Below are 26,802 nucleotides of genomic sequence, written 5' to 3' on the forward strand. Positions count from 1 at the left end.
CTGATCGGTTGAATCCGCATGTGTTGCGTTCTTGCAGTGCAAATGCAGTGACGCCAAACTCCCTTGTGGAAGAACACCGTCGTGTTTACAACTGTGAAAATGAGCGCTTACCAGGATCAACTAAACGCTGGATTTTCAAAAGTATGTGAAGATCACACGTTCTTGAATGAATAATTTAAAGATGCACGCTGATTTGTTATTGCCGGGACATCGACTTAACATTTTCATGCCCCTTAACATGAAAACAAACTGTGATTGGTTGTGTGTCAGCCAAACGACCTCTTGGGTGGTCCTTGACCAACGAAAGCTGTGATGGAGTCCAGACTGTCTGCTGTCAGCACATATATATATATATATATATGTGTGTATCTTATATATAGTGCTGTCAAAATTAGTGCGATTTTTTTTTTTTTATGCGTTTAAAATATTTAACGCAATTAACGCAGCATCCTTTTTTCTGTCATCCTTTGGCTAGCGTTACATTTACATACACACTCTTTTTCATGCAAATTCTCTTAAACCATTCAAGTGCGACAAGACAGAAGAGAAAGTGCTGTCTAAGAATTTCCTGACACACATACACACACACAACGCATAGAAGACAGTATCATGCGCACAGACAGCATGCCAGACAGCACGAGTTCTCTTTCGCACTTGAACAAACAATAACACAGAATTATGCCCGCTTTGTCGAGTATTCAGAGCAGTCTTAAATGAGTTAAATAACGTCTTACATGCACTTAAAGAGTTGTAGGAAAATGAGATGCGTGTCAGATCCGCCTCCTTTTTGGCAGATCTTAAAGTGACAGCAATCAATCATGATGTCACGTTAATCAAAGAACAAACGTAACAGAGAAAATTGTAGCTTTAATAAGGATTCATCTATATTTATTCATAAATTATACAGTTAAGACTGTAAAATGTTTGATAACTTTATTAAATTTCTGTATTTCTGTTAGACATTAGACAGGAAGGCCACAGGTTAATATGATATTTATTACAATGGGTTTAAGTGAAGATTATTTTAAGTTCACTTAAATTAAAAGTTGTTGTTTTTTTAAAAGCCTAATAAATGTGGAAATTGATAGATTTTAAATATACTGTAATGTTGATTTTTTTATTGATTAAAACTACACTGTGTGATATTTTCCCCATCTAGCGGTTAAAAGGTATATGACCATCCAGTGAATATTAGTTTCTCTTCCTCTCAATTCCGATTTCGTTTTAACTCCTACGGTGGCCGATTTAGTCCAAGATTAATATGGCTTCCAGTTCGACCTCGTCCACATTCGACACGGTGCCATCGAGTGTTAAAACGCGAAAAGCGAAGCTTGAATTCACGGGTATGTCCCTCTTTGGCTGATGTACTTTCAAGATGGAGGGGCAACATGGCGACCCGCATTCGAACCCATTTCCGTATGTATTTTCAATGGCATATTATAAACTTACGAGAATACTTTATTACTTGAAAGAAGTAAATATACATTAATGAGCACATATTTTTTGAAAGCACTAAGTGTTTTTAGCTAAGAATAAACTAAAAAAGTTACACAGTGTAGCTTTAAATGTATGTTTTTTTTTTCTTTTTCTTTTTTCAAATCAATTTCATAGAGGAGACAGTATTAGTATCAGTGATACTGGCCTTCATTCATAAAAAGATGCCATACAAAAAAAATATTAAAAATATTTTAAGTTGTTTCTTCATTAATTTGGAGAGTAACTGTGAAATTATTACAATATAAAATATTTTTTAAAATTTGCGATTAATTACAGAATTTTTAATAAAAAAAAAAAAAAATGTAATCGATTGACAGCACTAATACATTATATATATATATATAGAAAGATGTTAGCCAATCACAGCAGTGGGTGTTTACACTGAAGACATGCCCCTTCAAACAGAGAGCTCAAATCAGAGGCCTAAGGAAAGATGCCTTTTATTTATTTTATTTTTTTTTAATGCTAACATTATAAGTGCCCACCAGGAAACATTATAAAACAATAAAACAATGCAGTTCATGACCCCTTCAATTAAATCTTGACATTCACAGTTTAATAATAGCACAAGGCCGCATCACAATATCAATTCTAATTTGATTGCACAGCCCTATACTCAAATAATGCATACTACAGCCGGTTTTAGCAAGGTCGGTGGAAGCGAAACTCTCAGTTTAAGTGCTGAAGGTCCCGTACACACTCAGAGGAACTGACTTTGACAGATATAACGAGTGAAAGGCTGACAAGGCCATCTCGTCAAGAAGAACAATATTTTGGCAAGGCTCGGCTGAGCCGGCCACCCTGACGGTTGGTGACAGAAAGAAGCTAGATATGAGAGGAGGACAGAGAGATTTCTTAAGGCTCTGCCTTTCTTTCCTTCTGTGTGGGGCCCTTTTTTTTGGCACTGGTATCAGACTGAGCCGCTGTTGTGGTCAAGAGTTGCTGTTGACAGATGCTGCCATTGAAGACAAGGGAACAGAAGAGATATAATACCTGATAACATCAGCAGAAGAGGGGATAAACAAGACAAAGACAAATAAAGACCATCTATTGAATTTAGAATGCATTTGTGACAGAAGAAGAAACAAAAAGCATCCTGATCTTGTAGTTTTAGCCAGCAGAAGGAAACAAAAAACAATCATTGTGAATAATCAGGGCGACAAACCAACTGTCTCACTTTGATATTAATTAAGACTAGTGCCTCTTACATTCACAGATGAACAAAATAGTGTTCTTTCTTTGATTAAGCAAAATGTTTAATTCTTGAGTTGGAAACAGAAAGTAGTATTGTAATTGGAATGGGAATGACAGGAAAAGGAATTTATTGATTTGCAATTCACAGAAATTCAACAGAGCATTTTGTGAAATTAAGTGTTACTCCACCCTGTTCTACAAATGTATAAATATATATATATATATATATATATATATATATATATATATATATATATATATATATATATATATATATATATATATATATATATATATATATATATATATATATATATATATATATATATATATATATATATATATATACATACATACATACATACTCACACACACCAAACAGCTCATCAATGAGAGCAATCAATCCCTCTACCAGACCCCCAGGTTAAGGTCACACAAAATCAATTACTGTAGATACTGACCCAAAGCACGCACACACACACACACACACACACACACACACACACACACACACACACACACACACACACACACACACACACACACACACACACACACACACACACACACACACACACACACACACACACACACACACACACACACACACACACACACACACACACACACACACACACACACACACACACACACACACACACACACACACACACACACACACACACACACACACACACACACACACATTAATGTGCTTCATTAATGTCCACATACATGAGATGAGAAAACCGTTACAAATATGTTAAAACAATCGCAAAAAAATGTTTGCTTGACAATCTCTAAAGATGCATCTTAAAACTTCAATGGTTATAGTTTGTCCTTGGTTTACCTTCAAAACAAAAGCTGCATGGCCTAAAAAAGTCACTATGTATCTCAGCATTCTTGACGATCACAGGACACCCCATTCATTTAATGCGTGTCCAAAAATGGGCTCGCTCCACTGTGGCATTGGGCCTGTGTGTAATCAGACTGCTGGTGATAAACGAAGTAATCTGTGGTATTGGCAACCCGCTCACTCATGCTTTCTTTTTGTGTTGGCTGTTTGGGAAGGACTGTCAGTCAAACTGATAGGGCTGTCCAGCAGACACTCTTCACATCGGCCTTATGGGAGAACTGCAACAAACATCCTGGGTTTAAATGGAAAAAAAAAGTTCCCAGCCACTTTGCTTTTGTAATGTATTAATCTGACATTCAGGGGCTTTTTAGGGTGTATTCACAATATGCCTAACAACAGTCTTATGTGAAATGTGAGAAGTGTCTAATAACGAGCTGGATTTTAGACACAGTCACTATAGATTCACACTATCATTAAGAAGCTTGGGGTTGGCATGATTATTTTATGTTTTTTAAAGGAGTCATGAACTGGCTTTTAAATTTTTTTTATACTGTTGTCTGAGGTCAACTTATTTCGTTTGCGTGGTTTTTACATTTCTTAAACATCATAATGAATAAGTAATAGGATATTTTCTGACCTGGTTTTTAGGCTCTCTCAAGACACGCTCAGTTTTGATGGGCGTACCGCACTGAAGACTTGGAAGTAAACGCCCACGGCTATTGGATAAGATTTGCATATTTAATGAGCTTCTGCTCCCCCTGTCAGTGACAGCGTGTGGCAAACGGCAACCGGAATGAATCGCCCAGCCCACAGCCAGGGCTCGCAAAATGTCTTTATCAAACAAACATAATGATTCATCTCTCACCCACCCACGATTGATTAGAATGTTATTTTTTTATTAACATTACTTGGCCCGCCCGATCGATGAATATAACCACGAACCGTACACACACAAACACAGACACACACGCGCGCCTTCAAATATCGAGTCAAGAGAGTGAACAACGCACATCAAGACAGTAATGAACCAAGAACACCACAAATAAAGTATTCTCCAGCTTGTGACAGCGTGCTAAGGTATGTTCTGTTAGACACGTACTCATAATCCATAGATACAAACGTCTCTGTGGTTAAATGAACATACGTGCAATGTCTTCCCCACGTGAGCTGGATATTCATTAAAAATAAAGTTCATCCATGCATTCATAATATTGGAATCCGAATGCTTAAAAATCCGAATCCGAAAAGCTTATGTGGTATGTTTACTGCTTAGAAATTCGATGCTGTTTAGCTCTATGCTGCTCTTAGCTGTCATGCCAGTGGCACGAGTCGGTGGGCGGGGCTACAGAATCAGGCGTTGTTCTTCCTCTGTTGAGGCGGCGCTTCACTACACTCTGATATCATAGCCTGGCACATTCTGAAATCGATCGTTTGCTGGGCCTGGTGTCAATAAAAGCGTTTCTTTGACTAACAAGGAAGTTTTCAGCTCTGAAACTTACAGGATATTCCAACACGATCTCATGACAATGCGTATCAAAAGTACTAGTGTGCAATCTTGTAGAATGTATAAGTCAAAATGAGTTTTGGCGTGCATATGCTACGTAGTTTTTCGCGTGCATATGATACGCACTTTATGGCGTGCATATGACACGCTTTTGGGTAGGGTGAGGGTAGGGGGTGGGGGGTTCGTACGTATAATAAGCCATAAAGTGCGTATCATATGCACGCGAAAAACGGCGTACCATATGCATGCCAAAACTCATTTTGTCGGATACATTCCACGAGATTGCACACTCGTATTATTTATATGCATTTTCGTGAGATCGGGCTCGATATATTCTTATATTACCATGACCTTTTTATAAATCAAAAGCTCAAGGGAAAGTAGATTTCTCAATTCATCACCCCTTTCAAAATTGCTCATCAAGTCTGCATTTCTTTGATAAAAAAAAATAAAAACAGTAACATTGTGAATTATCATATACAAATGGTTTTCTATTTAAAATATTCATATATTTAAAAAATATATATTTATTCCTGTGATGGTATAAGCTGAATTTTTAGCAGTCATTATTCCGGTCTTGTTCAGTCATTCTATAATGCCGATTTGGTGCTCAAGAAACATTTCTTCTTATTATCAATATACATACAGTATATATATGCTGGGCAATTGATTAATCCCAATTAATCCAAAATAAAAGTTGTGCGTACTGTGTATAATTATTATGTATATATAAATGCACACTAAGTTTAAGTATATATTTAAGAAATATTTGAATGTATATACTGTATATATATTCATATAATTTATCTTATATATAAATATTTTATATATAAATATGATATATTTTTCTTAAATATATACATGCATGTGTGTGCATGGTGAACTTTCTGCAAAATAATTGCCCACACGGAGAGAGTAATGAACACGTGACCATTAATGCGCTCTGAAGGCTGACATAAAAACATGAAATAGCCGTGACAATCAAAGGAGAGCAGAAGTGTTTTATCTCAGCAGATCAAAATAACTCTGTCACGTGTCACAGTGCTTGATATCACCTCATAAACATTAAAGGCTCTACAGTATTTTCATGCTGGCTGTGAAGACATTTGATATTCAGTTAACCATAATGCACCGCACAATCTGTCTTTGATGGATAAAGGAAGGGAGTGAAACATTGAATGGCTGCCATTACAGAGTGACGGTTGAGGCCATGATATAAGAACAAAGGCATACAGTCACCAGAAGATCATCTACAGTCCTCCTTACCATGGCATTTTAGCTATCACAGCGAACTGATAGCTAAAATGACTGACGTGACATATTACAAAACTACAATCCCTTGCCCTTTTAAAAATGTGTGAAAGTTTTTTCCAATCTGATCTCCTCCACTCCAAATAGTGTAGGAGGACAGTTTGTGATTCTATAGATAAAAAGGATCACAGGAAAGCGCATTTTGCTTCCCTGCCTCAAATATACATCCTCTCCTTGAACGTTTCTGCAGGCATTTTCTGAACGTTTCTCTCCTTGAACTCTTCTGCACAATCTGAGAGGTGAGTGAATGCCTTCGAGCACTTGGAGTATAGTGTTGGAGTTAGGGAAATGAACACATGACCTCTCACTGACTGTGTAGAGCTGCACAAGTGTGACAGGCAGAGGAATTTACTGAATTGCAAGAAATGCAACCCATTGACACAACAGAGACATTTGAAGTGTTCTGTTTCGATGTGTGCCTATTTTGAAGAATTGGGAAGTTAATGAATTAAAGCACTCCTAATATGGTTTTTCGAATATCTCCTTTCATGCAGTTTGTAGCTAATATAGCTGTTTGTGAATGTAAACGTTCTGCAAAGTTGTAGTCGAAATTGCACAAGAAATAAAGTTATTGTCTCCCAAAAGAAAGAATCCATTCTGAACCACCTAAATGGGTGTCAGGAGTTCGAATCCCAATCAGTTATGGCTACACATCAGTGCGTAACACATTTGTATAATGCCCGCTTATTATCTACCTTTGTCCACTCAGGAACAAATTGACCCAATTTATGTCAATTTACTGATGGCTGCTTCTCAAATCTCAGATTTTAACGCAAGATTCGCAAAACGCTTTCTCTTGAAAGATGGGTCAGTATCCAGTTTATTTGGACCAGCTTGCTCCTCAGAAGCACAGCCTATAAGTATGATTAATTATCAATGAATATATTTTCTTCCGAGGGTTCAAAATAAATCGTTTTGTGTTATATTGTGTAGGTCTCTGGCTAACTCACGTTATTACTGTCTTAATGAAATACTTCTGCTAAGCAGCTGTGGGCCACTATTACCTAAAACTGTCTATTAATGCAGATTGTCTGTCATTCTTACTACTTCAAGGAAGATTTTTTTTACAAACTTTAATGTTACATCAGTCATTCACGGCTAATGTAAGCACTGCAATTGTTGATGGACATACACTTGTTAATGCTGATGGTGAGGAATTACAGTTGCAACTTCTCATAATGTACCTCAAAACGAATAGCGTATCATAGAGAAACGTCCTGCTCAAGTCATCCTTGCGATAGAGGTTCAGGTTGAATAACTAGTTCTTCCAATGTTTCATCATCGAACTGGCGCTCGGATTGATATAGTAAAATTGACGCCATTGTTACTGTCTTTACAGTGTGTACAATCGCTGAGGACTGAGGAAGCCTCCAGATGGAACTGAAGTTCAGTTATGGTGATAGGTGTTTCATTTACGAAAAGTTCTGTAAGCGGTGGACCAATCACAAACGACTGGGCCATCTGGCCAATCAGAGCAGAGCAGGCTTGCGGAAAGGAGGGATTTATGCTGCCTTCATGTGCTATCGGAAATGTCCTACTTCCCACTTCAGTGTCGTGATTACGAGCGTGTTGCATTCAAGTGCCTTGTTGTTGGAATGAATAGGAATCATGGAGGACACCATTCTTGCCTATTTATTGGGAAAATCTTATTAAAACCAAAATAATATGTAGTGTCACATGCACTGACAACCATATAAACATTTACGATACCAGATTCTGTAATTGCGGTCAAATGCAGGCTATTTTCGCAGTGTATAATATATCTAATACCCTTCAAATGATTACTCGTATATGTAAATATGCGCTACATTAATGACATTAATGACGATCCAGTTGTTTTGGGGGGAAAAAACTAATAAATCATGCCTGTCACAGCAGTAGTTCTCCCCACCACCATGTTTAAAGTTTATGGCACGGCCATCTCGGGAATTTGGGTATCAAAATTATTTCCGAATTTCCCAGTGGTAAACACGACACCAGAGGGCGTTCTTGTGCAATTTGTACCTCGGAAACCTTGGAAATATTTACGATAATTCTGATAGCAAGTGAAGGCAGCATTAGGGAGACTAATTGGACGAGTCGTTTGAGAATCATTGAAAATGAAAATGAAAGTGTTTTTTGACCTTTAATGCATGTAAACCTGTTGTTGGAGACCTCCAAAACAAAATTAGGAACCTTTAAAATAGCATAATAGTGGCACTTTAAATATAATATAACACATTAAGTGAATGAATGCATTAATTATATTCATGCTAATATATTACATCCATTCCAAATTCAAATGTAACTTGATTTAGAATTGATTTAGAATTTAAAATGCATTCCCATTTAAATTCTGCACAACACACAATCCAATTCTGGATTGGAAGTCAAGCTCACAATAATACCCCCAAAAATCTCCAGAGGTTTCAACGTCTGACTGTAACGGGTAACACCCAGAACATTCATCTTTCTCACTGATAAGCTAGCAGGGTGTTACAACATTCTAGCTAGGCAGAAGCAATTGTCCTCCCCAAGCCTATTTCACTGCTTTGCTGAGATTGATGACAGCAGCCGTCGGGTTCTAGACGAAAAGATCCATGAGACAATTCCGAACCTCGATTCCCCATATGACAGCAATTCAACACAAAATGGGCCATTGACTTTTTTTCCTTTAAGCAGACCAATTCAACCAAACATCACTATGGCTAAATGCACATAATTCATCTTCATTCCAGCGCAATAAGAGAGGTGAGATCTCCCATCCATCTACACGTAGACCAAAGTATGTCCGTGACGAAATAATATCATATTCCTTGGGCGGCTAACCAAATTAGGAGATCTAAATTGGGACAGAGCTTCTCCATCAAGACAATGAGTCAATTATCTTGAATGTTATGTCTCCACTAACTGTGCCATCCATCTTCTTTCCACTCCTCTTGTCTTATTAAATAAATCACCAAAAAAAGTAGAACAGACTAAGACTTTTCCTAATTTTCCCACATGTTTCATCATAAGGGGCACATCAAGGAGTCCAGGTTTTTTCTCGCCTAAAAGTGGCTACCAGATTTTACGACTACACCTTTACACCTTTATTACACCTTTGCCTTTATTATTAAAAGAGAAGTGTGAGGACTTTGAAGCCTCCAGAATCAGATGCAAGGAGAGCACTTCAAAAAGCGGATGACATTCCGCATTATCATTAATCGCTTGAGCTGATGATGAGATTTACAATTCCAGGAAATCCTGTTGAGGTGCACAGAAACCCTTTTTAAGTAAAACTGTCAGCTGCAACAACAACCCTGAAGCGAATATATAAAACTGAATATATAAAAACTGAACACCCTTATCGAGCTCCACCAAACAAACCATCAAACCATTGTGCTTGTGTGTATGTAAAGCATTTAGTTTTTTACATATAAGTGAACATCATCATGATCATATTTCCAAATAAAGTTGTAATTATTTGTGTAATAATACTATATTGTTTTAAACAAATATGAATTATTAATTCATAATTGTGATGACAAACGATTAATCATGATTAATCTCATCCAAAATAAAAGTTTGAGTTTACATATGTGTGTGTATTGTGTTTAATTATTATGTATATATTTACTTTTTAGTTTGTATTTACAAATATTCAGAATTCTGAACTACTACTGTATTTTACAGTTAAAAGGTTGTTTATGTGTTTTAAGTTTTATTTTTTCATGGTAATCCTTTGAATATGTTAATGTTGTCCTTAACATGTATTGATTTGTAAGGGACAATACAATCATTTATATGGAAAATCTGTTATTTATTTGGTTGAATGTGCTATTGCAAGTTGTGAAAATATGCCAAATTAAGTTCAATGATCAACAATTTTAGTAAAGATAACTTGAAAATGTATGTTATCATATTTCAACTAAACTTTGCAAGTCCATGTTACTTGAAATAAGTTGTTGGATCAACTATTTTAACTATGTCAACTAAAAGTTTTAAGTTGAACATACTTAGTAGATTAAGTAAATAAATCTTAACTGAGTCAAAGCAAAAAGATGTAAGTTGAGTGAACATATATATATATATATATATATATATATATATATATATATATATATATATATATATATATATATATATACAAACACATGTCTATATATTTAAGATAAAAAATGGGTCCCACTTTATAGTAGGTGGCCTTAAAGGATTAGTTCACTTTCAAATAAACTTTTGCTTTTAATTTACTCACCCCCTTGTCATCCAAGATATCCATGTCTTTCTGTCTTCAGTCGAAAAGAAATGAAGATTTTTGATGAAAAGATTTCAGGATCTTTCTCCATATAATGGAAGTCAATAGCCTCCAAACGGTTCAAGGTCCAAATGAGAGGTTCAGTACAGCTTCAAAAGGGCTTTAAACCACATCAAACGGTACCAGACGATCAATAAGGGTCTTATCTAGCGAAACGATCTGTAATTTTAAAAATAAAATAAATAAAGTTTAAGTTTTATAAGCACAAATGCTCGCCTTGCTCTGTTCAGTCTGTTCGCTAGACGCAGGCGCAAAGACGTTTGAATATGTGGATACGGTCCTCCTTCCGCTCATTTGTAAACACTGACTCGGTACTCCCGCCTGCGTCTAGCGTGACCTTTTCAACGTAATTTCATTTTACGTGACGTCACGAGCGCGCATCACTGAACAGAGCAAGGCGAGCATTTGTGCTTATAAAACTTAAACTTTATTTATTAAAAAAATTGGCCGATCGTTTCGCTAGATAAGACCCTTATTGATCGTCTGTAACCGTTTTATGTGGTTTAAAGCCCTTTTGAAGCTGTACTGAACCTCTCATTTGGACCTTGAACCATTTGGAGGCTATTGACTTCCATTATATGGAGAAATATCCTGAAATCTTTTCATCAAATATCTTCACTTCTTTTCGACTGAAGACAGAAAGACATGGATATCTTGGATGACAAGGGGGCGAGTAAATGATAAGCAAAAGTTTATTTGAAAGTGAACTAATCATTTAACTTCTATGTACTAACATAAAAAAAAAAAAGTACAATGTATATATTGTGTTCATATTGCATTGTAAAGCACATTTGTTGATATTGAGGTGGGATACGGGTAAAGTTAGGGACAGGTGTGGTGGTATGGTTTAAGAGTAGGGTTAGGTGTTAGGGATGTCTCAACAGTGTAATTATATGTAACTACAAAAATTAATTACAGATGTAATTACATGCAGGTAATTTTTTAAATGTAAGTACAATGTAAAAACATTTATGTACACAATAAGTGCATTGTATCAAATTATTAATTTAAATGTCAGTACATAGTAGTTAAGGCCACCTAATATATAAAGTAGGTCCAAAATGTTTTATATTTTTTATATATGAAATATGTATATTTATATTTAATATAAATATACAGTATATACATGCAAATATTTCTTAAATATATACGTGTGTGTGTGTGTGTGTATTCAAATATATATAATAATTATACACAATACACACACGTAAACTCAAACTTTTATTTTGGATGCAGCTAATCATGATTAATTATTAGACAGCCCTAATTCATAAATATCATCATGTTTTAGGAAGTCACACTACAACATTAAATACATAAAGATTTGTATTCAAGTCACTGTATTGCATTTTTTATTAAAAGTATTTTTGAATAAATTAATAGATAATAAAAAAAGACAAAATGTGTTTCATATGATTGATCAAAACATTTGATCTTCAATACATTTTACATTTTGTATATAAATATAAGTGTACCTATATTTTAATATTTTACACTACCTTTTTAAAGTTTGGAGTTGGTAAGATTGAAAAAAATAAAAAATAAAATCTATTGCCCCAACAAGCCTGAAGGACCAAAAACGTTTCCTTTGACTCTAGCTGACTTTCTTATTATATGATCACTAAATAGCTAAAACAAAGTAACCTCCCCATCAAGCTGCACTAAACAAAGCATCAAACCTTGAATGTCTGCATTCATGATTTTAGAGTCTTAATAAGGTTCCCGTGTTTCACTTTTCGGTGCAGATGTGATTGTGGCGATGCTGCTCTAATCCTACGCACGCTGTATGCGATGATCAGATAATCCCGCGGGGGTGGGTTGAAACGTTTAATCACGCCTCCTGGAGCTTCGCCATGCATGACCTCATCTTTACCTCTCCAGCTTCACCAGAATTACCGAGCAATTAAAATCTGAGTACAGCTTACAGTGCATCTCAGATAGGCAATTTCCCCCTAAAATCTTGTTTGTTAAAAACAGTTCTCTATATACCAGAAAATAAACAGCTGGGTCAAAGTAGCATAAGGTTGTGTTTACATCATAAAACAGGCTGAATTCTTGCAATAGTCGGCTCTGTATGATGTGGATCTTATAGCACAGATGTCTTGTTTTCTAAAGGATGTCAATTCTCTTGACAGAACTCAATTTACAGGCAATGACATATTTCTTTTGAACCCCCAAAATAATAATAATTTTTCACTATATTATTTGTGCAGTTATTTTGTCCACATAACACAAAAGAAGAATTCTGAATCATATTCACACAGCTGTTTATACAATTTATAGTTTATCAAGCTCCAAATAAAAAAATAAATGAAACACCAAATAGGTTGTCATACAGTATATAACTTGTGTGCAATATTCTGTCTTCTAAAGCCATTGTTTGACAGACTTCAAATATGCATTCAAATGTTCATAATGTTATGGCTAAGTCATGATAGAAGTGGGATAAAAGAACCTCCGGATCAATGTGTGGATACTGTTCAAAAGTCTGATTGATTGATTTAAAATAAATGAATACTTTTATTTAGCAAGGCTGCATTAAAGTGACAGTAAAGACTTTTAACACTGTCACCAAAGTTTTCTAATTCAAATAAATGTGTTCTTTTTAACTTCCTATTTATCAAATAATCTTTAAAAAAATGTATCATGGTTTCCACAAAAATATTAAGCAGCACAACTGTTTTCAGCATTGATAATAATAATAATAAATGTTTATTGAGCAGCAAATCATCATATTAGAATGATTTCTGAAGGGTCGTGTGATGCTGAAAATTCAGCTTTGCCATCGAAGGAATAAATTGCATAACAATATATTGAAAAAGAAAACAAATGCGCAATCTTGTGAGCAAAGAGAGTTTTTTTTCTCCCCCCAAAAAACATTTGAAAATCTTACAGACCCAAAACTTTTGAATTATAGTGTAATTCACTATATGTATTTATATTATAAAATATAAAAAATTATGTAAGATAAAACGTTAATCAGTCAGCAATATGAAGCCTATTTTGTCACTTTTTTTGTCTATAAATATCCTCAAAAATACAATACAAATTCAGTGCATACATACAGTGACTTGTAATAGGGATAAAATAATATAATTTGTACACTTTTTACAAATATATTTAATTTTTTTTTTTAAAAACACGACGATGATGTTCACTCAAAAGTATTAAAATACTTTTCTATTTTTGTATTGTTTGGCACCCTTTTATGTAATTGGCCCTTTTATACTATTTATTGCAAAATAAAACATGTGTACCCAGCTACATTACCACAGAATTGAAATATATGAATTCACACGTGAAAATATAACTCCCCACATGGCTAATGACCAGACATGTCAGTTGTTTCGAGTGTCAGCCTGTACCAGAGAGTATTGAAAGAGTCTGCAGTGTGACATCTAATTAAAGCTCTCTCCCTGGGGGACAGCTGTGGCGTCCTCTGAGAGAGACCCACCCTGGCCATCCCTCCCACTGCAGCCTGGACTGCTAATGAGCCAATTAGGGACCGTACTACCTGTTGGATGCCGAGCAAGGCTTAAAGGGATAAACTGAGAATTAAAAGGAAAAAAAAAAAAAAAAGGCCATGAGGAACAGAGAAGGAAACTTGATTTACTCTAATGAGTATGCACTGATGATACATGTGCCTGAGACAAAAACCCTCCCTGTTCCCTGATATGTTAACACTGACTTTAATAACAGACACCTTCGTTAATTCTCCCCAATAAGTATTTTAGTATTTTTTTTATTTTTACTAATGCCGTACTTATTTAGATGTTGTTGGCCCTTGATTGGGTCATTACAGAATTGTTTTTTCTTATTATTATTGTTCTGGAAGCGCTGTTTTAATATCTTGTTGGCACACAATGTTAAATATAATAAGAAAAAGGAAAATTCAGTTCAATTCATTAAATTCCCTCATATTTTTAAACATTCTGCTCAACACAAAAACACAAGACATGCAAAAGACTGACTGATGGCTGAATGGAGTTACATCAGACAGACCACAGGCATCATTAACTCTTCATTCTCATAAAAGAAATTGAAGTAATGGGGAGAAAAGAATGAGATGAATATATCATCTTCAAAACAACTCAAACAACCCAAACTTACACAGTGTTGTGGAGCAAAGTGCAGAATTCTGAAACAGCCATTTAATTTCCCAAAGTGCAAATAGTCATACGGCGGGTGAGTCACTGGAATAAGGGACATAATTGAAGCTTAACAGACAGAGGAAAGCTTAATGGGGGGATGTTTTTCCCTGACAGTCAACGCGGCAAGAAATGAAACTTTTTTCTCGCTCAGACTGACAGTAAAGCTGTCTTTTGAGATGTCGGCTGATTATTCATCATAAGTACTTTGAAAGTTTAAAACTTTGATGCATAATATTTTTCCTTTGTTTGATGTTTTAAACAGGAGCAGCGGGGGTACCATAAATCTTGGGGGTCCAACATAAAACTATATGACAGGACTTCTTTTTTCTATCCTTTTCTGTTCTGATTTTCCATTCATCTTTGTAGATTTCTGTAATTTAGAAAGCATCAATCTGGTGGGGAAAGAATTGGTATAAATGGACGGACGGACGGACAGACAGATAAATAAAATATTGATGTAGACAGATTTCACTCAGAAATTTAAGTAAAAAAAGTTAATTTCACAATTAATTACAAAGAAACAACTAGTAAAACATTGAATTAAACATGAAATTCTGAAGTAGAAACACTGAAATTGTATTTTTATTTACTGTGTAAAACTGTGATGGGACAGGTCCCTTGGCACCGGTGGGTGTCCCACACAGCACTGAACAAAAGGGTTTCCTCTGAAAGTAATGCTTTGTAATTGCACAAGATGTACTGTTGGGCTCGAATGTATGCGGGCAATTAGAAAAGCATTTACAGTTTGCTTTTCCAATCCAACAGCTTGCATCCCGTCGTTATCCAAACCCACTGCCTCGTGCCAAACCACACAGCCCTACAGGCACACGAAATCTGAAACCTCTTCCTCGGCTAGAGAAAACTCCTTCACTACCTTCCCACTGGGACATGGACGTTCTGTAGCCTACAGCATATGTTCTATGATGTTTTATTACTTAGTATTATGGCATCTACCCTAGTACTTCTCATCTTTGCCCTGGTCAGCACATCGTTTGGGAAGAATCAGCAGTCTCTTGATGTTCTGTGAAGCTTTCATCCTGCTGTTTTTGGTTAATTTGCTGGCATATGCACAGGCCCCAAATCACAAGACTCTGACAATATCAGTATTTGTAAACACCACCTAGCCAGACAATCAAATGCCCTGAGAGACAGGAAAAGAAAAAAATAGAGCATAAATGAAGCATTGGAGATGAGTAGTATGCAGAAGACTTTGGCACTTAATTGGCCACTGCTGTGTGCAACTAGTGCAGAAATGACTGATTTCTACACACATAAAGAAGTGAATTATGAAAAGATACAAATGTTTCTGCATTCGTTGATCTACTCACTGTTTTAGATTTATCTGTGGCCCAATCAAATCCAATGCCTTTACTTTTTTTCTAGTAAAAAACAAACATCTAAATAGCCTTAGGCGAAATACATTTACCTGAGAAACAAGACTTGTTTTCAGAGAATGTATCTTGCATGATGGGTATTTTTCTTTCCCAATTGGAGTATGTATATTTTTTCTTGTTTCAAGTACAAATCTAACAAATGTAATGAGTTTTGTGCTTGAAACAAGAAAAGAAAAGCAATTTGGCAATGACAAAGAAAAATAAACTTACAAAAATATTTTCTCTTAACACAATTTAAAAAAGCAGGATTTCTTTTGCAGGATGCCACATTAGAATTCTTAATACTCTTCGCTTGTTTTCATTTGAAGAGAGAGAGAGAGAGAAATAAAGGCAGGAAAAAGCAGGATGGGATAGTGCCCTCACTTCAAAGTTCATCAGACTTTGGCTACGGCAGTAATCCTTTTAAAACGCTCCCTGTCCACACTTTCCAAAAGTTTCTTGTCCACACTGAAACAACGGAAAACGCTAAATTCACCTTACTCTGCATGTGTTAAACCTCATAAAAGCTCACCGAGATGACAGACAGAACAAGACATTATCAAGTTATCACACAATTCTTCTGGCAGGATCATTTTATTAAGCAACATATCTTACCATTCACTGTTGCATCCAGGTCGCACTCACTCACCATTATATGTTTGGTCTAAAACGCAACTGCTGTCATGTTTTTCCACAGGACAGCAATTGCGAGTACATTTTGTGTCATCTTTGCAGGACTGGGATATGAAGAGTGCGCAAAGTAACATATTTCATACATAGCACATAACAGGCACAATATAGTGGTATAGACATGAATACCTATTGGTGCAATATGCATCACATGACTAAACATGCGTCATTGTTTTCAATTACCTCCGTCTTCACAGTCCACACTACAACGCGAAGACGGCGTTTTCACATTTATCCGCTTTGGAAAACGTTTTCAAAAAGCTACGTTTTCGTTGACTTAAAACACCGTCTCAGTGTGGACGGAAGGCCAAAACGGAGAGCAAAATATTACGAAAACGAAAACGTATTAGTGTGGACAGTGTGTAATCCTCACCTCACACTTGTCACTGTCAACATAAACCAAAACTGTTGCTACTACCTGACCATATACAAAACATGAGCAGCGGTTACAACAAATGTTAGACACTTTATTTCCACTTTTCGAATATTTTCTTCATTTTTATCGGAAAATAAACGCCTTTCCGATCTGATATGCGATGGGAAAAGGAAGTACAGCGAGTTCGGCAAAAGGCGGATTCGACCTCTGGTCGAATTGAGTCAAAACTTAGTGCTACGCACCATACCCCTACACTATCACAACTGACAGATACTGATGGCGTGTTCCTTGCTTTACAGAATTAACCTGCGCTTGGAATTGAAAAGTCTTACTGTTACTTGCGGCCTGATGGATGGGTTCTCTCCCGCGTTAATGAGAGTTTTTAAAAGTCCTTTTTATAGAATTTTGCATCGCTGCTGTTTATCTATCACACAACTACAAATTATAGGCTAAGTGAATAGGTAAACACACTTCATGAACTCACAGGCGTGAGCCACGCGACATACATGAGACAGCCTGACACCTAATTGCCTAATACAGCTGTCAATCAAACTCATCAAGCATTATGCAAAAACCATAGACTGTAAAAAAAAAAAAGTAAATGAAAATGTAAAAAAAAAATGTATTTTAGTATTTGAGATGTTTTAAAACATCAAAAACAACAAAAAACTTTTATTTAACAAATATTATTATCTTTGTATACTAAACTGGGGGGGACTAGTCATCATAGTGGCTACACCCCTGATCCAATCCAAACTCTCTCCAATTATCAACTTTGTACAGTTTAATATTCAAAGTTTTCAACTGAGGAGAACAAACCAACCATTTTCTAATACCACATACATGATTGATAGTTTATAAAAATAAAATAAAAAAAAATTATTAGACAAATATCCTGCAGGGTGTTAAGCAAATGCACAAAATGCTAATAAATCTATGTAAACACCAAAAATGTATGAATATTCAAAGGGCAATTTTGCAATCAGATATTGTGGGGTCTTCCGTGAAACTGATTTGCAGGACAATCATCAACACTAACCATACATCTCTCTGGCTTTTTTTTTTTTTTTCTGGCTTACTTACTGATTGCCCCCAAACAGGTCAATATCATTGTCTGATGGCCAAATGCTTTGACTGAGATTTGATTTGAGAGGGCATTTAGAGGTTTGATTTCTTGTTCAGAATGTGGAAGCGCTTGGCTTATTGCCTATACACTTTCAGATGGAAAGATGAAGAGTTTGAAGAGTTTTCCTGCACATATATACAGTAGTATAGGGTGACGTATTGCATTCATAGGGCTGACAGGCCCTAGAGTCACTAAGATAATATACTGTGGTATGGGAACATACAATTTCAGCATATTTCAAATATCAACTTGTTTGGAACATTTTATATGATAGTCCATTACTTCAAAGGACACATTGCAACTGTTATAATTGTTCATCTAAAGTCATTTACAAAAATGTTGTTCTCTCAGTTAATTAGATTTTTTAATATAATTTTCAGAAATTAAACCTAATATAAATTAGCCAGCAGAACAGTAATGATCATCCAAAATGAGAAACTCTTTTCAAAATGAATAATTGTTTAAGAAAGTTAAGTTCCCAATTCTAAATTCATAAAATGGACGTTCCATTCATTAAAGGCCATTACTAGTCCATTAGTGCTGGACATCATTTCAGAGAATCGTATCTTGATTATTATGCAAAACAAAACAGCCTCTCTCTTTCTTGGAAAATAAATTTGTCAAACACATCTCCTTTGCCCGGGCTGCACAATTCAGGATGTGCTGTCCATATAACACAACATCATTTTCAGAATTTACAAAACCGCATCTTTAAAAAATGACAGATGATGGCGGCAAGCAAATAATCAGTCTCTTATGAGTCTCTTAGTTTTCTCTAATGAATAAAAAGTTCAACAGAACAGCATTCATTTGAGAACATTTTTTTTTTTTGGTAACATTATAAATCTTTACCATCACTTTTGATCAATTTAATTGATCAAATTGATCAAATTGAATTAATTGATCAATTAATTGATTAATTGACCTTGCTGAATATGTGAAGTGTCTGAAATGTGTGCAGTTCACATAAAAACGGCTTTAACAACCTAATCAAAAAAGTAGCCAAAGTAAGCAGTTGGGCAATGATGGACAATATACCATAACAAATCATAGTGGTTCTTTACCTTTGTAGAAGCATTCCTCGCTGTGCATGATGGTTATCCTCTGATGGGCCATACAGGAGGCTCTGTGAAGCTCACAGTGGTTCTGGTAGAGTTTGCCGTCAGATCCACACACAGGTTTGTAATGTGGTTTGCAATGTTCCAGACACTGACATTCTCCTTCACCTGTTTCTCGGTCAACCAAACAGTGTTTCCCCAAACCACAGTACTTATGTTCACAGGGCCCAGGAGCGCCATTCTGACCAAAGAACCCTGCAAAGAGAGGGGAAATCACTGTAATATTACACAAATAAGTCAATGTGTCCTTTAGGGTCCATATTGTGGGGTCAAAGTATAAATATGTGTTTCATCCCACACTGAACAATACACTTACTGTATTTTAAAACGACAACTTTACAAAGCAAAGCGCAGTAAAAAGAGTATAGTAGAGTTATGAACTCACAATTGTTCTGTCATGCTATACAGTTGCTTTGTATTTGTGGTGTTTTGACAATGCCGGCTGAAGTTATGAAACAATGTGGAGGAAACAATCCCACTGTACTGATGATATGCAGGCCGTTTGGGCTTCACATGAAATATGTATGGCTGCAATAAAACATAGCCTGAGCTCTACTAGCACGCTTCCTCATATTATTAATTACAGAGATGTGAGTGCCACTCCTCCTTCAGCTGATAATTTGATAAAGATTAAGAATTAAAAATGCACAGTCACATTTAAGATCTCAGTTCCCCTGTTATGGCAACTACATTTGAGTAAGAGAACTTAATAAAAAAAGCCATGGATAAAATCTCAGGGATTCTATAAAAATGACAGAAGTATGTTAGAACACATTATTGAGTATTTCTTGTTAAAATGCACATTTGTATTGTGTGGCATATGCCACAAAATATTATTGATTTTTCAAGTCAATCCTGTAATTTCAACAAAACTCTGCGGCAAAATTCCCAACTTAAAACTCACGGCAACAAAATAGCAAAATTCACAACATGATGTTCAATACAGCACAGAATTTGTGTAGCATAAAACACACACAGTCATGCTTTCAGGCACACTTTCCTTTAGAGTGTTGGAGACATTTTAGATGTGCGTAATGAAATGATGACTTCTTTCATCAAATATCACATTATGAGGACCTTCTCACAGCAGGTTGTTGTAGTAAAAGGAGAAAATTGGCTTTTGCCAGCAGGGTGTATAGAAGCCAAGGCAGTGTCTGATTGGTATGCACACAGTGCCTCACAGTGACCACGGTGACATCAAAGACAAATGACTAATTCAGTCGCAACGATTTGTTATTGATGAGTCAGCTTTTCAAAGAGAGAAGAGAGAGTCCGAGAGCAAGAGAAGAAACGCTTGATTCTGATGAAGGGTTTGGGTGATGGTGTGGTGTCCGGCTTTCATCTGCTCACCATCAAACATGGACTTTTCATCCCAGTAAAAGCCATCGCGAGAATCCTAAACAGAGCCATATAAACCATTTAAAATTGAAAAAATGATCAATGTCTGCACTAAAGTAACAGAAAAAAAGAAGAAGTAATCAAAAAAGTGAGCCAACAAAAAGTCGACAGCAGCAGACATAGAAGACCAATTCTGATGACCTGAAGAGGTCAAAGTAATGCAGCGGCCTTCACCCGGGAACGATTCCTCTACCTGACACCGACAACAAAGCCATGACTGAGCGATAACTGAGCTTCGCTCTCCCGGCTGGTCTCTGAACCTGTAGTGTCAGCCCTTAGGTGCTGATTATAGCAGATCCACGACATGCATGGTAACTAATAAGAGCTCAGCACAAGGCTTCAGAGTCGGATACAGTCATATCTCTTCATACAGATGTATACCCGAAGACTGCAAGACAAAATAAAGAATGAGAACATCAGTTACTCTGTATTTGTGAAGATTTCATATTAACTGTGCGAAAGAGCAACACGGCAGAGAAGAGTCGTGTATGCTTGTCATATCTTAGCTATTGTAATTGATTTCCGTCTGCACAAGCCATTTGGGATGATAAATTGAGCACTTCAGTCTGGTTTCAGAAGAAAAAATCCCATTCTTTTTCTCCACATAGAAAAACAGATTTTTAACCATTCTGTATAAACATTTCAAGGCGGACCTACCATGAGCTCTGTGGTTATTAATCAATGGCCCAATACTGTTAATGCTTCTTTTGAAGCCATCACACAAATAAAACATTGTGAACTTCTTATATAATTATGTGTTTATTTGTGCATATGTGTGTGTGTACAGGTTTATATTATATTAGAATAGTAAAACCTGAGATCAACTAGGGACCAGTCAGCGGTCCCCACGAGGGAAATATATTAATAAACATACTAAATTATGTTTTTTAGGAAAATGTAAAAATGCAGAACGTTTTCTGTGACGGGTAGGTTTAGGATTAGGGCTAGAAAATGTAATTTGCTCAGTATAAAAACCATTACGCCAATGTAAATGTCCTCATAATGATAGGAGTACCCTTGTGTGTGTGTGTGTGTGTGTGTGTGTGTGTGTGTGTGTGTGTGTGTGTGTGTGTGTGTGTGTGTGTGTGTGTGTGTGTATTTTGTGGCATATTTCGGTTTGTGACAAATTTGAAATCCATATGAGTTCTCTATGGAGAAAATGAATGGGGAAAAAATACCTCTGGAACCAGACTGATAAAAAGACATCTAGAATCACTTTCTACACACAATTCTACACAATTTGGAGTTAGAGGCACAAAATTGGTCTGCGGTGAGGCAATGTTTTCGTAATGCATTACTAGGCTGCTACAAGATTGACCTAACCGAATTTTCAAAATAAATTATATAAGTGTTCAAATATAAGAGCCTTGAGGCTGTTAGTAACAAGTACAAAAAAATTCCTGACTTATCAGAACTGTTTTACCTTTGCGCTTCAGGGACCAAAAATAATATTGCACTTTATTTGTTTTATTGTTTTATTCACATGCTCAAAGAATAATGAAACTGGATGTAGCCACTGGGCAACATCTATTACTTTTACTTTTGTGTGTGTGTGCATATATACACTCACCTAAAGGATTATTAGGAACACCATACTAATACTGTGTTTGACCCCCTTTCGCCTTCAGAACTGCCTTAATTCTACGTGGCATTGATTCAACAAGGTGCTGAAAGCATTCTTTAGAAATGTTGGCCCATATTGATAGGATAGCATCTTGCAGTTGATGGAGATTTGTAGGATGCACATCCAGGGCACGAAGCTCCCGTTCCACCACATCACAAAGATGCTCTATTGGGTCCTGATCTGGTGACTCTGGGGGCCATTTTAGTACAGTGAACTCATTGTCATGTTCAAGAAACCAATTTGAAATGATTCGAGCTTTGTGACATGGTGCATTATCCTGCTGGAAGTAGCCATCAGAGGATGGGTACATGGTGGTCATAAAAGGATGGACATGGTCAGAAACAATGCTCAGGTAGGCCGTGGCATTTAAACGATGCCCAATTGGCACTAAGGGGCCTAAAGTGTGCCAAGAAAACATCCCCCACACCATTACACCACCACCCCCAGCCTGCACAGTGGTAACAAGGCATGATGGATCCATGTTCTCATTCTGTTTACGCCAAATTCTGACTCTACCATCTACCTGAACTCTACCTGAATGTCTCAACAGAAATCGAGACTCATCAGACCAGGCAACATTTTTCCAGTCCTCAACTGTCCAATTTTGCTGAGCTCGTGCAAATTGTAGCCTCTTTTTCCTATTTGTAGTGGAGATGAGTGGTACCCGGTGGGGTCTTCTGCTGTTGTAGCCCATCCGCCTCAAGGTTGTGGCTTCACAAATGCTTTGCTGCATACCTCGGTTGTAACGAGTGGTTATTTCAGTCAAAGTTGCTCTTCTATCAGCTTGAATCAGTCGGCCCATTCTCCTCTGACCTCTAGCATCAACAAGGCATTTTCGCCCACAGGACTGCCGAATACTGGATGTTTTTCCCTTTTCACACCATTCTTTGTAAACCCTAGAAATGGTTGTGCGTGAAAATCCCAGTAACTGAGCAGATTGTGAAATACTCAGACCGGCCCGTCTGGCACCAACAACCATGCCACGCTCAAAATTGCTTAAATCACCTTTCTTTCCCATTCTAACATTCAGTTTGGAGTTCAGGAGATTGTCTTGACCAGGACCACACCCCTAAATGCATTGAAGCAACTGCCATGTGATTGGTTGATTAGATAATTGCATTAATGGGAAATTGAACAGGTGTTCCTAATAATCCTTTAGGTGAGTGTATATTATATATACATTTTATATAGCCTGAATACATCCTAAACATTAAGATTAATGATGTTGGTCATAAAAAAACTCTCAGCGAATTTGGCATTAAAGTGTTTTCAAAGTCTGCGTAAAGTCTTTCAACTAAACACTGACAGCGCAGCGCTTCAATGAGCGGTGACACGCCAAACTTTTAGAGCCTTTGTTTAAACACATGGGTTTTGTCTCTTTCCTCTTAATACTGCGTCATCGTTTCATTCTCTTGTCACCACCAAAGGTGCGAGTCCCAGGCCATCTGATGTTTTCCAGCACAGAAGCCCGTCCTTAGGGGCTCTGGGTAATGTAGTAAACAACACTCGGCAGCTTTCAGCTCGGCTCGCTGCAGCCCTTTAAAAAGCCTCTGTGGACTCTGCTCCTCCAAAACAGAGGAAACACATCCAGATAAACAGCCTTCAAACAATGCTTCAAACTCCTCATGAAAGACGACACAGAAACACGCTGCGCTCACCTGCCTGCCATTTCTCCTCCATCTGCTGTCTCTTTACCAGCTACTCTGTGATTCCTTTAAACAAACCAAATCTCTCCCAGAGTCGTTGCAGGAGCGCAGAATGAGATATCACAAAACGATGGCTTCTCATCACTCTGGGGGTTGTATTAACAAGCACCTGGCTGAGAGGAGCCGTATTTATAGAACGCTTCGCTATGGGAAAGGTGGAGAAACGCTAAGTTTGATGTGCTCCCGGTTTTCATTCATTAAAGATGCTTCTGTACAATCACTATGCACAACAATTCACGTCTCAGCACTATTAAAGCGAGACGCTGCAGCATCTCACACGTAATGATCTGCGATCTGCTTCCTCAGAGACACGTCACTTTGAATTAGTTGTGGCATTATTTCTCATTTATTATTTTATTTTCCTTTATTACCTGACACTGATCAGCTCTAATAAATCTGCCGAAAGGAATGAGACAAGCTATGGAACACCATCAACAAACTGCACTGAGAAGCCCTTACACCGGGACAATAAACACAGGAAGAGTGTTAATGCATGCACAGTAATTCCAACGCTATCTCACGACCAATTCGTACATATTTTACAAGGTGGCTAATTCGTACGAATTTATACGACCTCACTTGTACGAATTTGTACGTTTTGTCTAAACCCCAGTGACAGGTAGGTTTAGGGGCGGGGTTTGAGGTAGGTTATTCGTAAGAATTCATACGAATTTGTCAACTCGTCAAATACGTACGAATTAGCAAAAATCGTACACATTCATACGAGTGAGGTCGTACAAATTCGTACGAATTAGCCACCTCGTAAAATATGTACGAATTGCCGTGAGATCGGGTTGGTAATTCATATATTTTAATTATTGATAAATACACTCTTAATATTGACCCTTAAATTTAAGTACTATTACAGTCATTCAAGTCAGCTAATTTGATAGCTCTATTCAAGGAGATGTAAAGATGTTCTCTCATACATCATAATGCTGGAATATTCCATTGACGGAACAGGGAGCTTTTCATACAGAAATGAAGAATTCAATAATGTTTCCTCATAGAGGCCTTTAATCACATTTACCCAATGCAAGCAACACACTGTGCCTCAAAGAGAATTAACTTCTCAAAGGGAACAAATGCTGAATTTTCATTTCTTTTTCACCCTTTTAGATCTGAGATTGGGCCAAACTCAAAGTCAATATTGCGAATGGTTGAGAAATTGCAGGATTTTTTTATTTTATCCAATAAGACATCTGAAAGATCGTATACACCTATATATATTTTTTACATGAATAAATACATACACATCTACTTATATAATACATTATATATAATTTATATAAATGAATGCACAATATATAAATCATATTACCAAATATATAGCTTAGTTTCAACGAATTGTCTTTAAATGGGGATGAGCTTTCATAGAACAAAGGGTTTTCATTTTCCTTCAAAGGACAAATTGATTTCCTCTTTAAGGTTGAAGACTACGGAGCCCCTAAAGGGACATGGTGATGGGAAAAAAATATGAGATGGGAGGAAAAATATCAAGTCAATGCTTTTGAGCTAGTAACTTTGCATTCGTAAGCAAAACCCTTGCGTTCGCTCGCAAACTTTTGCATTCTTTGCGAGTGAACGCAAACTTTCTAGGGGGAACGCAAACATTTTGCGAGCAAATGCAAAATTTCACTGGGGAATGCGAAACATTTGCGATAGAACGCAAAAGCATTGCCAAATAATTTTTACTCCCATCTCATTTTTTTTTTCTTCACCATGTCCCTTTAGGTGCTCCGTAGAAGACCCCTATTTATTCTTCTATATCTGTCTTATTAATATTTAGATCAACAATGAAATGAACGACCATTAGATGGCAACATTGTTTATCTTCAATCAGTCTCAGAAGATCTGCTGTGAAAAAAAACTGTGCTATTGAGCAACTATGCAAACCCAATGACTGTTTAAATGCAAATTAAGTCCAATCGACTTTTGCCTGAACTTTAAGAAATTAGCTAACTATAAGTGTAAAGGCATCCTAGAACTAATGACTAGCCAGATGCAGTTATAGACTGGTTCCCATAAAGCAGTAGATATAGTGTTCAATAGAAAGAAACACTGTGGCAAAGTCATCGGTTACAAGATCAATTCAAGCTCAGGAGGTGGGATTTGTATAGTGTTAAGATCTGTACAGCGAGTGGAGTTAAACACATTAAAATGCGGCAGTCATTAAGTCCCACTGAGTTACACTATTTATGAGGCACCACCATGCTTCAGTAATCGTACACCCCACAGAAACCTCGCCCTGCTAATTCACATAGCATTAAACCATTTCTGTGCCATTGAGCAATTCCACCGACTACACTGCATGCGTCATCTTGTGGTTTGTCTTTCAGGGTGTTTCAAGAGTATCTTGTAGAACAAGGGAGTTATATTGGGTCTGTGGAAAAGAAAAACAGTATAAAACATGTAAAAACAAATCAATAATAAAAGTTTGATTAAAAATACATTTTAATGAGTGGGTTGAGAGAAGGCAGGTAGAGATGTTGATCTAACCGCAGCGGCAAAGCAAAGCAAAACAAAACAAAATGAAGACTGCAAACAAGACAAGCGGAAGCAAACAACACCATTGCAACCAACAACTGACAAAGCCACAAGA

At 36.7% G+C, this 26,802-nt stretch overlaps 1 protein-coding gene across 2 annotated transcripts in view; it reads right to left on the reverse strand.

The window, feature by feature from the left end:
• The window catches only part of fstl5 (follistatin-like 5), a 173,560-nt gene that overhangs the window by 106,294 nt on the left and 40,464 nt on the right, over positions 1-26,802 (reverse strand). For both annotated transcript variants that reach the window (XM_079838564.1, XM_079838563.1), the window contains exon 4: positions 19,419-19,667. In XM_079838564.1, coding sequence (XP_079694690.1) covers positions 19,419-19,667 — 249 coding nt within the window. The remainder of the gene's footprint in view (positions 1-19,418; positions 19,668-26,802) is intronic.

This window comes from Gobio gobio (assembly GCF_949357685.1).
Source record: "Gobio gobio genome assembly, chromosome: 16".
In the NCBI taxonomy this organism is placed as follows: domain Eukaryota; kingdom Metazoa; phylum Chordata; class Actinopteri; order Cypriniformes; family Gobionidae; genus Gobio; species Gobio gobio.